The 18,020-nt window shown below is 43.1% G+C and overlaps 1 protein-coding gene across 1 annotated transcript; it reads right to left on the reverse strand.

Moving 5' to 3' along the window:
* Window positions 1–1,351: 1,351 nt before the first annotated feature.
* LOC310712080 (F-box only protein 44-like) lies at window positions 1,352–17,629 on the reverse strand. The gene is made up of 6 exons (XM_083514722.1): window positions 17,065–17,629; window positions 15,040–15,309; window positions 13,243–13,423; window positions 12,313–12,408; window positions 3,408–3,522; window positions 1,352–2,973 (listed from the first exon to the last, which is right to left on the reverse strand). Exons 2-6 carry the CDS (start codon window positions 15,281–15,283, stop codon window positions 2,659–2,661), a joined length of 951 nt encoding a protein of 316 aa, XP_083370848.1. The 5' UTR covers window positions 15,284–15,309; window positions 17,065–17,629; the 3' UTR covers window positions 1,352–2,658.
* Window positions 17,630–18,020: the final 391 nt, after the last annotated feature.

An 18,020-nucleotide genomic window follows, 5' to 3' on the forward strand; every position in this document is an offset into this window, starting at 1 on the left:
AACCTCTCAGTGTGCCCGCTTTCTAGCTTTTAAGTGGGCCAGGGGGGTGGAGTTATCTGTCGCCTTCCTCCTCCTTGGTCTAGATGTTTCTCCTAGTAAATCTCATCAGGGAGGATGATGGGAACAAAACTGCAATCGGTCAACTCTGCCTATAGCCGCTTCTGGTGCCACCTACTGCTGACCTCTGTGCCTGTCACCATATCACTCTCTATGGGCACCAGAGGTCACTTCCTATATTGTTATAAGAATTTACGGTCATATATATATATATATTCATAACTGTACAAGGCAAGCACATATACAGTGGTACCTCAGGTTACAGACGCTTCATGTTACATACTCCACTAACCCAGAAATAGTACCTCAGGTTAAGAACTTTGCTTCAGGATGAGAACAGAAATCGTGCTCCGGCGGTGCGGCGGCAGCAGCGGGAGGCCCCATTAGCTAAAGTGGTGCTTCAGGTTAAGAACAGTTTCAGGTTAAGAACGGACCTCCAGAACGAATTAAGTACTTAACCCGAGGTACCACTGTACTTAGTTCCCGAGCAAGGTCACAGGCTCACCCTATTCAAACACAGACAGACATACCCTTAAGACAGGATTTGTGAAGGAAAAGACAATGGGGAGGCTTTTCCATTTTCCTTTGACCTTTCAGAGAAAACATTTGGTCAGTTTGGGAATCAAAAATGGTTTCAGGTTGGGTTTCCTGTGCTGATCTATGTAGGTGCTAGGTTGGTACATTTATGAACATTTAAGATATATCCAAGACCTTAAAATTCTTATCACACCAACATCAGGGTCTTTTCCAGGGAGTCTTCTCTTCTCATGAGGTGACCAAAGTACTAGAGCCTCAGCTTCAGGATCTGTCCTTCCAGTCAGCACTCAGGGCTGATTTCCTTCAGAATGGAGAGGTTTGATCTTCTTGCAGTCCATGGGACTCTCAAGAGTCTCCTCCAGCACCAGAATTCAAAAGCATCAATTCTTCAGTGATCAGCCTTCTTTATGGTCCAGCTCTCCCTTCCATACATACATTTATTCTATATCTGAGGCCTTAAAATTCTTATAACAGAGGCTTCAAATGAAGAGGCTTTTTAAAATATATATATATATATCCACCCCCAGCTAGGAACTGCAACTTGAAGAACTTCAGACCAACAAAATAAGTCCTTTTCATTGTTCATGCACTGTACTGGGGCTTCTGTCCCACATCTATCTCACACTTAACATCGCAGTGCTGGTGTTGTAAACAAAATCTGCCCTTTTTCCCTTATGGGGTATCCAAGAGCCTGTATAGAGTCTTTAAGTGGGTTCGCTACCAGTAGGAGAAAATAACAGAGGCTAACCAGAGAAAATTGAATAGCAAAGCAGCTACTAAGCCTGATTTTTATTCAACTGTTGCAACAGGGTCCCCACTCACCACACACAGGAGGGAGGAGGAACCCAGAACAATGGTATGCAAACCCTTATATAGACTTTTTGAAATTGCCCACCCTGTAAGCTTAAGGCCACCCTGCAACACATCATACATACATCACAGAAGGGGCGGTCTACAGCAGAATCCTGTCTTGCAGGAAACCTATTAATGGTCACTGACTGGATTACCCGGGCAGCCTGGCCATTCTTTTTTGATGGTTAATTAGTTCCTGAATCCAGGTCACATTTCGCCCTTGCGTCCCGAGTTCGAGTGTCTTCAAAGCCCACGACACTTTTGGTAAAGGCTGATTTCCAAGTGGCGCGCTCGCAGGCTAGGGTTTCCCAATTAAGATGGCATTAGCAGTGTTTACGGAACTGTTCACCTTTGGTTGAACACACAGGGTTAAAATAGGGGGTCTCTTTTTAGATCCATCTTTGCCAGTGTCAATGAGGCCATGATCTGCAGAAAAGAAGTTCTGGTTGCCACCCAGCATTGCGATGTGTCCTATCCAATGGGGGTGGGAGAAGAGGACCCCTTGCTATCCCAAAACCATCTCACTTAAAAAATAGAGTCAGTTTTCACCAGCCTCCTAGCCAGCCCATTGTGGCGATCACACAGGACCCCCGGACGTCTGACAGTCTACTGACCCTGTGCCACCACTGTGATTGCTTACTTTGCTGCCACCCGTTTCTCCCAGGGACACATGGAGTCCAGACAGTTGTTAACATTAACAAATAATCAAGTTTACTTTTAAATGCAGGAACAAGCGTATGGTTTCAGTTAATTTTTCTTGTCAGTTTATTAATCTTAGTTCCTTTGCTGTCCTATACGTTTCTAACAACTTCAAACTGATTATTCCAACTATCTGACTCCACCTAACAATTCCTCTCACTCTCTCACAATACAATTCAACCAACCCACTGCCTATTCCTCCCTCTTCCTTCTCCGACTCCCAGAACTCAACTGACTTTCAAAACCTCCCACTCGTAACTTTTTCTCCTCCCCTTGCATTCCCACTGGCCAAACACATCACACTCGTTTAACCCTTTCCTTATGTCCCATCCTAGGAGGCAAACGCCACACCCATCTCTTGCCTTGCTTTCATATTCAGACATGCTTCTAGATCACAGATATGTAGAAACAGAGCATCTGCAAAAGTTACAGGTTGAGAGAAGCAAAGAGAACGCAAAATTGAAGCTACAACTGGGTGCAAATTTAGCGCAGATGAGAGAAGGGATGATGGCGTTAAGGAGAGGAGCGGTCATCATTGTACCAGTCATCATTGTACCACGAATCACAACTGGACGCACTGTAAAAAAACTCATAAGGCCATTCGTCACCGCTGAAATGCTCCGATGAATCGGAGTAATCTCTGTAGTGGTAGTCGTAGTAATCATCATCCACTTCTTCTGCCACTAGTGGTGGGTGAAGTGTGATGCTGCTTTGCAACACCATCATCCCACCCCAGGATAGCTCCCTGTCTTCACTTAGGCCTTGCGCTTTGTGTTCAAAGAGGATATGACGGACACCTTGAGGGTAGTCGTAAATAGTGCGTGAAACCTGGAGAGGAGAGAGAAAGGGAGGAGGCTGCTGGGTCTGGGGGAGGATGCAGAGAGGAAACTACCCCTTCCAGGATGCAACCTCTCCCCCCACAGCTGTGTCTGGAGGGGCGGAAGTGGGGAAGTCAACAGTAGGGGGAGCCAGAGCCAAGGAGAGGCAGAGGCAGTCAACAAAGTCTAGTTTTGTCCCCATTCTCCTCTTGCCGAATGTTAAGCAAGAGGAGGAAGCTTGCAGGTAGTCAACCAGCTGAGCTGCTTGTCAGTAAGACGCTTGGAGGTTTTCTATAACCTAGTGGTATATCTCTTTTATGAAATATTTACACAAGAAGGCCTGCACGTCGTAGCAGACAGAGGTTGGTGGGACCCCTTTCACCCCCATAGACAACCCTCCACTAGTTTAACAAAGCTTGCATTTTCTACTCAGGCTCAGCTCACCGGAAACCACATTAACACACGACGTTCTTCATATTGATGTTCTTTAAGGACTTCAGAGTCTGCAGACAACAGCTTCACGGTCAGTTTATAGTCTGCATCAAACCAACTTGAAAAGCTGTTTTTGGTGGGGGGGGGGGAAGGAAGAGAGAGAAATTATATGAGCCTGGGACAAATTGAGGTCCAGCTGGGCACGTCAACCGCCACTGTTTCTGTCACTACAACATGGTGATTGAGAGAGATCTTGGCAGTGCTTTTTTTCCCTTAAAAATGTTTAGGGGTACTCTCATTTTGACTCAATAAAATCACCATGTTATACTTCAAATCAGGGGAAATAAATACAGTAAATGGACAAAAGTACAAAGAACATGTATTACTACATATTACACAGCTGACTATTCACCGTGCTAGAGAAGAAGCTACATTTTTTTAGTTTCTTCTCCCATTAGATTCACATGTTTAGGGGTATCTTCTTCTTCTTCTTCTTCTTCTTCTTCTTCTTCTTCTTCTTCTTCTTCTTTGGCGATCACTCGTACCCAAGTAAGATTGTCTTCCATAAACACGTTTTAACAATGAGTCCGTAAATGACTGTGGATGCCAGTTCTGGATCCACACATCTTTCCACAGTGGGGACAGAGGTTTCCGGGTGGGAGTTGATCACGGTGAGGGTTTGCCAAGCATGCCTTCCTCTTATCACGTTTCTCCCTTGCATCCTGAGTTTGAGCGTCTTCTTTTATATATATATATAAATATTTATTAAAGTTTTCACAATATGACATAATGAAAAAGAAAAAAGAATACAAAATAAAAAGCAGTTAAAAACAATTCCAACTTTTTGTCACTTATCTTTCATTTACTTGTTTCCCAGACCTCCTCATACCTCCCTTTTTTGTATTCCAGTTCAATTTATTAGTTCAGCAATTCCTTTCCCTCCTTATTTTATCCTGATCTTTAATCTAAATATATTATAGCATTAAATTTTTACCTGTTAAAAATCCAATTTTTTCATTTTCTTTTATACCATTACAGCTAGAAACCACTTAACTTCAATCCAACATCATTCTAGCATTCATTAATTTTGCAATATTTCTGTAAATAGTCTTTAAATTTCTTCCAATCTTCTTTCACCGTCTCTTCCCCCTGGTCTCGAATTCTGCCAGTCATTTCTGCCAATTCCATGTAGTCAATCACTTTCATCTGCCATTCTTCCAAGGTGGGTAGATCTTGTGTTTTCCAATACTTTGTGATGAGTATTCTTGCTGCTGCTGTAGCGTACATGAAAAAAGTTCTGTCCTTCTTTTGCACCAATTGACCGACAATGCCCAAGAGAAAGGCCTCTGGTTTCTTCAGGAAAGTGTATTTAAATACCTTTTTCAGTTCATTATATATCATTTCCCAGAAAGCCTTAATCTTTGGGCACGTCCACCATTGGTGAAAGAATGTGCCTTCAACTTCTTTACATTTCCAACATTTGTTATCGGGCAAATGATAAATTTTTGCAAGCTTGACTGGGGTCATGTACCACCTGTATATCATTTTCATAATATTCTCTCTTAAGGCATTACATGCCGTAAACTTTATACCTGTGGTCCATAACTGTTCCCAGTCAGCAAACATAATATTATGTCCAACATCCTGTGCCCATTTGATCATAACAGATTTCACCGTTTCATCCTGAGTGTTCCATTTCAACAGCAGGTTATACATTCTTGACAAATTCTTAGTTTTGGGTTCTAACAGTTCTGTTTCTAATTTTGACTTTTCCACCTGGAAGCCAATTTTCTTATCCAAATTATATGCCTCCATTATCTGATAGTAATGAAGCCAGTCTCTCACTTTCTTTTTTAATTTTTCAAAACTCTGCAATTTCAATTTATCTCCTTCTTGTTCCAAAATTTCACAATATGTCGGCCATATTGAACCTTTTCAAAGCTTTTGCTTCCATTGATGACAGCCACCTTGGTGTTTTATTTTCCAATAAGTCCTTATATCTTATCCAGACATTAAACAAAGCTTTCCTGACAATATGATTTTTAAATGCTTTATGGGCTTTGACCTTGTCATACCATAAATATGCATGCCATCCGAATACATTGTTAAAACCTTCTAGGTCCAAAATGTCTGTGTTTTCAAGAAGTAGCCATTCTTTCAACCAGCAAAAAGTTGCTGATTCATAATAAAGTTTAAGGTCTGGCAGGGCAAATCCACCCCTTTCCTTTACATCTGTCAATATCTTAAATTTTATTCTGGGCTTCTTGCCCTGCCAGACAAATCTAGAAATATCTCTCTGCCACTTCTTAAAACAGTCCATCTTGTCCACAATTTGCAATGTCTGAAATAAAAACAACATTCTCGGCAATACATTCATCTTTATCGCAGCAATTCGGCCCAACAATGAAAGCTTCAAATTTGACAAAATTTCTAGATCTTTTTTCGCTTCAGCCCAGCATTTTTCATAATTATCTTTAAATAGGTTCACATTTTTTGCTGTCATATTAATCCCCAAGTATTTCACTTTCTTTACCACATTAAATCCTGTCTCCTTCTGAAACCTATCTTTTTCGATCGGTGTTAAATTTTTCTCTAAAACCTTGGTTTTTAACTTATTCAGTTTAAAACCTGCCACTTGACCAAATTCCTGAATTAATTCTAAAACCCTTTCTGTACTAGATTCTGGCTCCTGCAACGTCAATACTAAGTCATCTGCAAATGCTCTCAATTTATATTGTTTAGCTCAGACCTGTATACCTTTAACGATCCGGTCCCTTCTGATCATATTTAGCAAAACCTCCAGGACCGATATAAAAAGCAGTGGGGAAATTGGGCACCCCTGTCGTGTCCCTTTTTCTATTTTAAATTCTTCCATAACCACATTATTTACAATTAATTTAGCCTTTTGTTCAGAGTATACTGCACCTATACCATTTTCAAAGCCTTGGCCTACCCCCATCCCATGTAAGTTCTTCTTCATAAAACTCCAAGAGATATTGTCAAAAGCTTTCTCCGCATCCACAAATATCAAAACTGCTTTAGTATTTATATTCACTTCTAGTTTTTCCAGAATATCTATTATATTCCTCAAATTGTCAGATAAGTGTCTCCCTGGGAGAAAGCCCGCTTGGTCTCTATGAATCTCTTCCATCAATACTTTTTTCAATCTCTTGGCCAAAATGTCTGTAAAAATTTTGTAATCCACATTAAGTAACGATATAGGGCGGTAGTTCTTAAGCTGAGTCTTTTCAGTCTCTGTTTTCGGTATAAGTGTAATGTACGCCTCTTTCCACGACTCTGGTGCCCTTTTCCCTTCCAATATTTCATTGCAGACTTCCTTCAAAGGTTGCAATAACCACTCTTTCAAAGATCTATAATATCTAGAAGTCGGCCCGTCAGGTCCTGGAGATTTGCCCAATTGCATGTTTTGAATGGCACCTTCAACCTCCTGTTCAGATATTTTGTAGTTCAACATTAACTTACTTTCCTGAGAGATTTTTTGTAATCCGTTTGTCTTCAGAAATTGGTCTATGTCCATTTCTTTCTGTGGCCCTTGCGTATATAATTGTTTAAAATACTTCTGAAAACAATTTTGGATCTCAAATGGGTTATGTATATTCTTTCCTTCCACTTCTAAATTTGTAATAGTATTTAATTTTTGTCTTTTTTTCATTTGCCAGGCCAGCAGTTTCCCACATTTATTAGCTGATTCAAATGTTTTTTGTCTCATTTGTTTAATTTTCCATTCTATTTCCTGATTCATTATTTCCATGTATTGTACTTGATATAGTTTTATTTCTCTCAAAATCTCCTGGGACTTTGGTTTTGCTCTCAATTTCTTCTCATTTTCTTTTATTTTCTCCAAGATTTTATCTTTCTTCTCATTTTGACTTCTCTTCTTTATAGCATTCTGTTGTTTCAAGAACCCTCTCATAACAGTTTTGCTTGCGTCCCAGATTACTCTCTTCTCCACATTAGTATTCATATTTAATTCAAAGTAGTCTCTCAATGTTTTTTGGGACTTCTTTAAAACTTCCTCCTCTCTAAATAAGGTGTCATTCATCCTCCATCTGAAGGAGCCAGTTGATATTAATCTCATCTCCATCTTAACAGCATTATGGTCAGAGCAGGTTTTCGGGCAGATTTCCACTTTCCTGGTCTTCGGTGCCATTCCTCTAGTTACCCATATTTGGTCAATTCTAGTCCATGTCATTTTGGCTTCAGAGAAGAAGGTTCCCTCCTTAGCCAAGGGGTTCTTAATTCTCCAAATGTCCACTAGGTCCAAGTTGTCTGTCATCTCAAAAAAGGTCTTCGGTAGTCTACCATCCTTGGTGACTACCTGTTTTTGTGCCTTATCCATATAAGTAGATACCACTCCATTCATATCTCCCATCAAAACTACATTGTAATCCAAATAGTCCATCAGGATCTCATGCAACTTTTTTTTTTAAAAGTCAGATTTCCCCTCGTTTGGTGCATAAACACCTACTATCAAAAAAATTTCTCCCTGTATTTGAATTTCAACTGTCACAAATCTTCCTTGGTCATCTTTAAATATAAATTTTGGTTGCAATCTTTCTTTTACATAAATCACAACTCCTCTTTTTTTTACCTTATCCGATGAGATGAACTCCTGACCAAGTCTTTTGTTCACCAATAATTTCCTATGTAACCTTGTTATATGAGTTTCTTGTAGGCAGATCAAATCCAATTGCTCCTTTTTTAATAAATGAAACACAGATCTCCTTTTCTGAGGGGAGTTCAAACCATGACAATTCCAAGTTAAAAGTTGCAGAGCCATGATATAGGTACTATGCTTCTCCTCCAACAGCACCCAGTGCCTGTTCCTGTTCTGTTGGTGGTATCACCTTCTTTAAACGCTCTTTCAGTTCAGGAGGGAGATCTGGTATGTCTAGAGTTTCACTTACAAGGGTTCTTAGCTCTCCTTCGGCTTTCTTCTGCAAGTCTTCTCCGTGGTCTCTCCAAAATTTAGTTTTGTCGTCCTCTGATTTTATCTTTATCTTTTTGCCTTTATAGCTGAAAGACAAACCTTCAGGAAATTCCCACTTGAAAAAGATTCCGTTACTTCTCAGTTGTGCAACCAAGTCCTTATAATTGGATCTGAGGTCCAAAAGATGTTTCGGAATATCCTTAAATATCTCCACTCTTGATTGATGTATTACCAAAGTCTTTTGGAAATGTAGACTCAAGATTCTATCTCTCTCCTCCTTTGTCCGGAGGGTGATCAGACAGTCTCTCACTCTATCTTTTCTCCCTCCTTTTCCAAGTCTAAAAGCCCTCACTATCTTGAAGCTATTCTTCTCCAAATCTGGGTTCCAAAAATCTGTAAATTCCTTTGTAAGAAAATCAATCAAATTGTTTTGCTCCAATTCAGGGACTGCCCTGACCCTTAAATTTGCTTGTTTCTCCCTCAACTCAATCAAAGAAAGAGTTGATTTGTGTTCTTGTAGTTGTTTATGTATTGGTGGAATCTTCTCATCTACAACAGTGGCTGTATAGTTTGCAATTTCTTTCGCCTCGTCCGCTGTCTTTCGTATTGAACTTGATTCCTGTACTAATCTCTGGATAGTCTCAGTGTTAATGTTCACTTTCTGACCCAGACTGTTAATGCTTGTGGTATTTTGGTTGATACTTGTAGTATTTTGATCAATTTTATTCGATGTCTCAGCTAATTGTTTACTTATTTTGTCCAAAGTCTCATTTATTTTGCTAAGAGCCTGGGCCACGGCGTCATCAGCAGCCATACCTTTGGGCTTAGGTTGTGTCAATGGGGTTGTTATTGGCAAGCCAGAAGGACTGGATGTCGAAGCTCTCCTTTGAAACCCAATGTCTGTACGTATTACTTTTCCAGATCTGGTTGCTTCTTGGGACTCTAATTTCTCTTTCCCATCAGCCATAACCCTCCAGATAAAAGCCAAGCTCAGTCACGTACTCAAAGTCAGAGTCAAAGTCTGTCAAGGTCAGTCACACACTCAGAGACAAAGAAACAAAGATTGTTTTGGAATGGAAAATTCCCTTGGTCCAGCCACAGTTGCAACAATTTCACAGTTCCTCTAGGGGGACACAGTATCAGCAACAGTCAATAATGGTTTTTTTCCTATTATTTAAAGTAACTTATTTTACCTTCCGTCCCCCGATCTCCAAAAGACAACAGTTCTTTTTCCAGTTTATTTATTGCTTGATACTTTAAAATCAGGAGAGACCAGTCAGTAATATTGTGTCTTAATTGTGTCCTCAAGCACAGAGTTAACTGTTGCAAAGGAAAGATACTTTCAGCGACAGCACACTTCCCAGTACGGCTTTTAACTGATCACAGGAGCTGGTCTCAGGGGTTTGAGCAGTGAATTTAGTTGCTCTGGTTCTCTCTTTTTGCAGGGAAATACTGTTCAAGTCCTTTCCCCCTCCTCCCCTGCCTCAGAAGGGGGGCTAGCACTTATTTGATGTTCAGATTATAGTCCTTCAAAACGACCTTTAAGGTTTCCGCTTACAAGTTCATTGCTTAACTCCTTTACAAAAACGGGAGGCAGACTTCCTTTTTATACCTCTCCACGTTCGGTGCCAAATCTTTAAAATCAGTTCCTTTAATTGCCAAATGACCTACTCACGGGTCGTAGATCTTGGTGCCAAATTTCAAGGAAGAAGGCAGCGCTCTCCGGCAACGGCTTTGCGGCTTCACTCCACGGAAGTAGCAGACGACTCACAGCACAGCGCCACTTCCCCGCTCTGCTCCGGAGCCCAAAACTGAGCTCCTTTGCAGATTGGGGGGGGCGCAAAAAGGTGCCCGCCGAGTCCCACAGCCACAGGCTTCACCCGCCTGTGGTTTTTAAGGGTTCCCGCTGCGCCGTAGCGGTAAAAAACCGAATTTCCGCGGAGCAAATTCCCTCTGTTTTAGAGGAAGTCAGCCATTTCCAATGGCGCCACCCCGGAAGTCCTCTGAGTTTGAGCATCTTCAAAGCCCATGACACCTTTGGTAAAGGCTGTTCTCCAACTGGAGCACTCGTAGGCCAGTGTTTCCCGGTTGTCAGTGTTCATACTACATTTTTTTTATATTTGCCTTGAGACAGTCTGTAAACCTCTTTTGTTGACCACCAGCATTACACTTTCCATTTTTAAGTTCGGAAAAGAGTAGTTGCTTTGGAAGACGATAATCAGGCATCCGCACAACACGACCAGTCCAACAAAGCTGATGTTTAAGAATCATTGCTTCAACAATGGTGATATTTGCTTCTTCCAGTACACTGATATTAGTTCACCTGTCTTCCCAAGTGATGTGTACAATTTTTCAGAGACACCATTGATGGAATCTTTCGAGAAGTTGGAGATGGCATTTATAAGTGGTCCATGTTCACAATAGCTTGGTAGTACAATAGCTTTGTAAACAAGCATTTTGGTTTCCCTGCGAATGTCCCGGTCCTTAAACACTTTGCATTGCAATCGGGAGAAATCCGCACTTGCAGCGCTCAGGCGATGCTGGATTTCAGCATTAAAGTTGGCCCTTGTGGAAAGATAACTGCCTAGGTAGGAGAAGTGATCGACATTTTCCAACATTACACCACTGAGTTAGATTTGTGGCGCTGCAGAGGGGTTCTTTTGTACTTGTTGGTGCAGCACTTTGGATTTTGGATGTTGAGTGATAGGCCAAGCTTTTCGTAAGCTTCTGCAAAGATATTTAGCAAGGTTTTGAGGTCATGCTCTGAACGTGCGCACACTATGTTGTCATCAGCATACTGAAGATTTTTCCCGATGAGCTTGTGAAGTTGTTGTGTGAGTTCAATTCCACCCACTTTGAAGATTTTGGCAGGTATCCCATCAGGTCCACTGGCTTTGTTGTTTTTCGTTTGGTTAATAGCTGTACACAACTCTCCCATATTTGGAGATACTGCAAGCTCATCTCTAACTTGTTTTTGCGGAATTTGTGAGAGGACCTCAGCAGCTACAGGGGAGTTGCGGTTAAGGAGATGTTGGTAATGTTATTTCCAGTGCAGTGCAATGGCTTCTTTATCTTTTAGAAGTGTGATACCGTCTGCTGAGCATAGGGGGCATAGGCCCATAGATGTTCTTTGTGGCTTTAAAGAAACTCTGTGCATCATGAGTGTCAGCTAAGTACTGGATCTCTTGAGCTTTTTTTATCCACCAGGTGTTTTTTAGTTCTCTGGTTCTTCTTTGAACCTCAGTCTTAGCGTTGGCATAGGTTTATTCTTAGTGGCACAGTTTCTATCTCTTTGCCTTCCTGAATGGCCTTCCTTTTCTTGTCAATCATGCGTTCAATCTCACTGTCATTCTCATCAAACCAGTCCTGGTGTTTCCTGGTTTGGTATCCAATAGTTTACCTTAGGGATATGTGCACCCCTGCGTCCCCCCAGGAAAAAAGGACTGGATCTTGGTACCGGCATTTTTATATTTCTGCGTATCTTTGGTCAGGGAAGTGAAGAGACTCAATATTAGGAAGTGTCTCATTAACATTCAAAATAAAACTAAAAGATGGGTTCCAGTGCCTTCCTGATTAACACATGTGGTAACTAATTTGGGCTGGGTGCCACTCTAAATAAGTGGAGACAAACTGCAATCCCTAATTGGCAGTAGCTCAGTGGTTGGAGCATCTGCTTTGCATACAGAAGGTCTCTTGTTCAATCCAGCTAAGCCTGGGAATGCGCCCTGACTGAAACCCTTGAGAACCACTGCCCTCTCTGTGCTGCCATGGAAGTGATAGCCAATGGCAGCCTTCCTTCCTCTAGACAACTCCCCCTGGGGCTGAAGCCTAGGTCCAAGCAGACCTTCCCCTGTGCCTCCAATTCACTGACCACATCTATCCTTGGGATCTCACAGATGCCGAGAACTTGGTTTGGGGTGTCCACCCCCCCTGAGCCCCAGCCGGGACAGGACACTTGGCACTCACCAGTCCTTCACCTCAATCGTGGGTCTGGCTTCATCCATCAGTTCGTCCCAGTAGCCCTCGTCCTTCAAGGTGATGAGCTGAGACTTGCTGCAGGGCCTGAGACATTAAGCAACACCATCACTACCCCACATCACCATCACTATCCTACAGCATTGGGGGATGCAGGTGGGTCTATGGTCTAAACAACTGAGCCTCTTGGGCATGCCCATCAGAAGGCTGGCGGTTCGAATCCCCATGACAGGGTGATCTCCCATTGCTCTGTCCCAGCTCCTGCCAACCTAGCAGTTCAAAAGCACGCCAGTGCAAGTAGATAAATAGGTACAGCAGCGGCGGGAAGGTAAATGGCATTTCCGTGCACTCTGGCTTCCGTCACGGTGTCCCATTGTGCCAGAAGCAGTCTAGTCCTGCTGACCACATGACCTGGAAAGCTGTCTGTGGACAAACGCCGGCTCCCTCAGCCTGAAAGCCAGATGAGCGTTGCAACCCCATAGTCACCTTTGACTGGACTTAACCATCCAGGGATCCTTGACCTTTACCTTTTACCCACAGCTTTTGGACCACATGTTCTAAAAGGCTCAGCAACTGGCTATTGTGGGCCACCTACAGCTCCCTGGAAAGAAAGTTTGCCCCCTCTTATGCAGAGGCAACGAATGATGGTCGGCTAGCAACCCATTGTAGGGAAAGCCATTGGGGCCTGTCTCTCACCACTCCCCACAACAACAAAAAAGAACAGCTCATTTGATAGGATTTGGTGATGCAAATTGCTCCACCTTTTTATGACCATTGCATTTTTATGGGTTATATTTATGGGGGGGGGCTCTACTTATGCAGAATACAGTGTGAAACACAAGAACTCGCACAAGGGCAAATGAAAACTCCCTTTCCTCATCTTTAAGTGGATTTGAATTTGGACAATGATAGGTTCCTCACCCGTTACGTGCAGCAAAGCATTTGTAGAGCTGAACAGGAGCATCTTCATCATTCTCCCAAAAATAGCCCATTTTATAAGGGCTGAGCATCTCACCGACGCTTTTTGAGTCTTCTATGGACAGTTCCTGAGTTTCCCAGTGGCCCTTGGCAGGTGTCTGGATTTGCCAGGAGTCCAGGCCATCTGACGCAGCGTGTGTGACGGGGAGACAGAAAATGAAGGGAGAGGCTTTGAGTGCATGGAAGCAGCCCGTGGGTTAGAAAGAAAACAAGAATGACTTAGGTCACTTTCAGACTGTCCCTGTTTCCAAGAGGGACTCAATCGCATAAAGGCAAGTTCAGGGTCTCCGATTTAGGCTGGTTTGGCGATGGTGTGCAAGCAACCTGCATCACAACAAAATCAGACTTATTGATGCAATGCCATAAAACCTCCCCACAAATGAATTTTCTCGATAAATAGCCAGTATCCTTAAATGTGGGGCAAATAATCAGGATGAAGGGGCAAAAAACAGGCAGCCTGGAAATGAACGTAGTTAAATTATCACCCTTGGTTGGCATGATTAAGTAGTAGACACCCAGAACTTCAAAACTGAAGTTAACTGACATTATTACTTTGGGTCCATTAATTCCAACAGGTCTACTCTGAGGAGCAGATGTAGGGAAACTTTGGCCCCCCAGATGTTGCTAAACTACCATTTCCATCATCCTGGGTCATTTCTCGATTGCTGGGGTGGATGGGAGCTGTAGTTCAGTAACCTCTCGATTCTTACACCTGGAAAAGACATGGTGCTTGGCTATTTAGAATATGCAATTATTTATATACATATGGTACAGTGTGTGTGTGTGTGTGTGTGTAGATAGGTAGATAGATAGATAGATAGATAGATAGATAGATAGATAGATAGATAGACAGACAGGCAGACAGACAGATAGATACTGCAGTCATGGCAAGGTGTTTCTGCCACTGCTGCTTCTTCTGTCTCCTAAGAGGCCTGCTGGCGGTCTGTCTGTCCCTGATTATTTGTATTTACTATGACTCACCACCGCACTTTGGATTGTCCTGAATACCACCATTTGGTAGCCAAGCCCAAAGCCAAAAAAGAAGAGGAGTTTGGATTTGATATCCCGCCTTTCACTCCCTTTAAGGAGTCTCAAAGCGGCTAACATTCTCCTTTCCCTTCCTCCCCCACAACAAACGCTCTGGGAGGTGAGTGGGGCTGAGAGACTTCAGAGAAGTGTGACTGGCCCAAGGTCACCCAGCAGCTGCATGTGGAGGAGCGGAGACGCGAACCTGGTTCACCAGATTACGAGTCTACCATTCTTAACCACTACACCACGCTGGGATGTAGTCCTGTTGGGCTGCATTTTGGCTTGCCTGCTGATGAAACTGAGTGTGTGATGATAATATTGTCATTTATCTGTTTTAGACCCCTACGTAGTAGCAGTTGCCAGGACATTGTCCTGTTCGCCTCTGTATAGTTCCATCCTCATTTCAGACATTGTGATAGGTTGCAATGTTTAGCTGGTGATATTGTCAGGTTTAGCTGCTGATAACATTGCAGTGTTTAGCTAGTGAGTTATCCCGATGTTGAAAACCAGCTCAAATATTATGAAAAAAATATCAGGTGAACTTCAAACCGGTCTTGGATGATATATTGCCCAGCCCTAGTGTAGCCATTACGGTGCTAGATGAACCAATATTGGGACTCAGTGTACAGCAGCTTCCTATGTTCCTAAAGGCTTTATTATTCATATTTCTGCCCAGGAGCGTTTTATTCTACCAGATAAATGGGGACATACCTTGGCCATCAGGATTCTTGATTAAGTTCTTCTTTAGGCGGGAGAAAATGTAGAAAGCCAATGGCTTTGGAGAAGAGTCGTGGTCCCTTTTCTGGAACTTGCGCTTCCATAGGACCGGCAGGTCTACCAAGTCCCGCCACTGAGAGCAGACCAGCTGGCAATTGCAAATGAGGTCTCTTGCTGGAACCAGAGACAAGATATCCAACAGAAGGTTTTCGGGCAAATTTTCCATGTTCGCTGCCATCTTCCCTTCAATGAGGTCTCAGCTGCCTGCAGAGATGAACCATGAAAGAGGGGAGCAAGGGGAAGGAGCAAACATAAAGTGGTACCTCCGGTTACATACGCTTCAGCTTACAGACTCCGCTAACCCAGAAATAATGCTTCAGGTTAAGTACTTTGCTTCAGGATGAGAACAGAAATCGTGCTCTGGTGGCACGGCAGCAGCAGGAGGCCCCATTAGCTAAAGTTGTGCTTCAGGTTAAGTACGGACCTCCAGAACAAATTAAGTACTTAACCCGAGGTACCACTGTACTAGATCTGCAAGTGGGCCATAGGCAAAGAAAAGCGGGGTACTGCAACAAAATGTTGCAGCATTAAGTGCTTCAGTTCAGCTGCTTTATACCTAGTCAGACCCCTATTGATCCATCTGGTTTAGCATTTCACCTTTTAAGTTGAATTACTGAAATAAATGAAATTTTCCATGATATTTTAATTTTTAGAGTTTCACACTGCCTTATTCCCGGAGGTCTCAGGGCAGTTCGTATAAGAAGATCACAGTATATAAATTAAAAATAAAAGCAATAACCCAACAATACATCCTTAAAAAGAGCCACATTTCAAAGGGTATGGGATGTTGATCAGAGCAACCAAAGGCCTGGTTAAAAAGGAACTTTTTGCCTGGCGCCTAAAGGTGTATAATGAAGGCGCCAGGCAAACTTCACTGGGGAGAGCATTCCACAGACAGGGAGCCACTGCAGAGAAGGCCCCGTTCTCATGTTGCCACCCTCTGGACATCGTGAGGAGGAGCCCTCAGAAGATGATCTCAGGGTCCAGGTAGGTCCATATGGAAAGAGGTGGTCCTTAAGGCATTGCATCATGTAATTGATTATGCAAGGCAGGGCTTACCTGCCCCTCCCCCCACATTTTATTCAAGTTGGCACCCCTGTCAGGGTCAATACATTTTTTTTGAAGGGTGGTGTGTGCGTTCGATCTTCACTCATACTAGTCTACCTTACAGGGGTGTCGTTCCACAGAACCTGCCTCTTTGTGAAGAGGGACACTTTGAGCATGTGCAGAGTTCTATCTGAGAGCCCAAGTGCAAATGGACTCCTGTCAGCTGCCCTTCCCAGATCCTGCCCCATTGTAAAGACCCACCCTTTGAAGAAATACCAAAGGACCTGAAAAGTCTCTTTATGTATGCGACAGCTGCGAGGATGCTTTTCGCCCAGGGGTGGAAATAAGAGAAAACTCCAACCAAAGAAGAATGGATAATCAAGATGATGGACTACGCCAAAATGGCAAAATTGACCGAGAAGATCAGACACCAAGATGATAAGAAATTTAAGGAATGGAAAAAGTTTATAGACTATCTTAAAGAACACTGGTATCTGAAGAAGTGTGCATGCACACGAAAGCTCATACCAAGAACTAACTTAGTTGGTCTTTAAGGTGCTACTGGAAGGAATTTTTTATTTTGACTATGGCAGACCAACACGGCTACCTATCTACTACTTAAAGAACACTGTAAGCACTTGAAGACGTTAGCAGGACTTGTAATGTAATTTTGTAGGGTTAAAGGGGGATATAAACCAATTTGGATAAATATAATTAGATGCAGTAAGGAAAAAAGAAGATATACATTATATATATTGGAAGCCATGGGGGGGGCGGGGGAAGCCCGGGGATTCAGGGAATCACATGATGTATAAAATTGATTATGCTTAAATACAAATGTTATCTGTAAAAAGAAAGATCCACTCTCCTGGATGCTCTTCTCTCCCCCCCCCCATCCCCTCCGAGTCTTACCTTGTCTGGAACGAGCGCAGGAGCCGCGCGGCGCCTCCGAGAGCAAGTCTGGTCTCCGCCCCGCTCCACCGCTAGGCAGCAGGGAGAAAACGAAAGCGATCCTAGTCCAGGCTCTCAATTCCGAGAAACGACCCGCCCACCGCCATCAATTCCTCTCGTCGGGAGGGGAATCCCCGCCAGGGCGTATTTGCATCAGATGACGCGCTGCTAGGAAGCCAACGCGCACCTCGAACCCAACTTTGCAAAGGCAAGAGCGGCGTGGCCGGAGGCTCCGTCCAGTAAAACAAAACCATTGCAAATGGATAAGGGTTACCGGCGAGCGTGGACCATACACACCTCATCCCAAGCCTTTCCCTGGCTCAGGAGAGTTAGCATCTGTGACAAATGACCAACGATGCTTCAAGGGGTATCCAACATCTTGTTACAAGGACGATGGAGTCATCTATGGAGATGAGGATGTCATGTAATAAACGAAAAATCTGCCCTTATGGGGGACACAAGAGCCCTTACAGAATCCTTTGTAGGTTCCCTATTGGTGGGAGAAAATAACAGAGGCCAACCAGAGAATATTGAGAAGCAAAGCAGCTAGTAAGCTTGATCTTTATTGAACTGTTGCAACAGGGTGTTCCTTTCACAGGCAGGAAAGGAGGAGGACCCAGAACCAAGGTGTGTCCGCCCTTATACAGACATTTTAAATTGCCCCCCTTGGAGTCCAAGACTACCCCCAGATACATCATACCTACATCACAGAAAGGGCGGTCTACAGCAGAAATCTGAGTGCTTTGTTTACCTCCTGTCTGCCAGGTTACCTGTTTAATGGTCACTTGATTGGATTGCCTGGGAAGCCTGGCCAGTCTTTTGTAATGATAAGTACTTAGTTCCTGAGCCAGGTCACAGGCTCACCCCATTCATACACAGACATACCCTTAAGGCAGGATTTGTGAAGGAAAAGACAA

This window comes from Podarcis liolepis (assembly GCF_965112155.1).
Source record: "Podarcis liolepis genome assembly, chromosome: 7".
NCBI classification, from domain to species: Eukaryota; Metazoa; Chordata; class Lepidosauria; order Squamata; family Lacertidae; genus Podarcis; species Podarcis liolepis.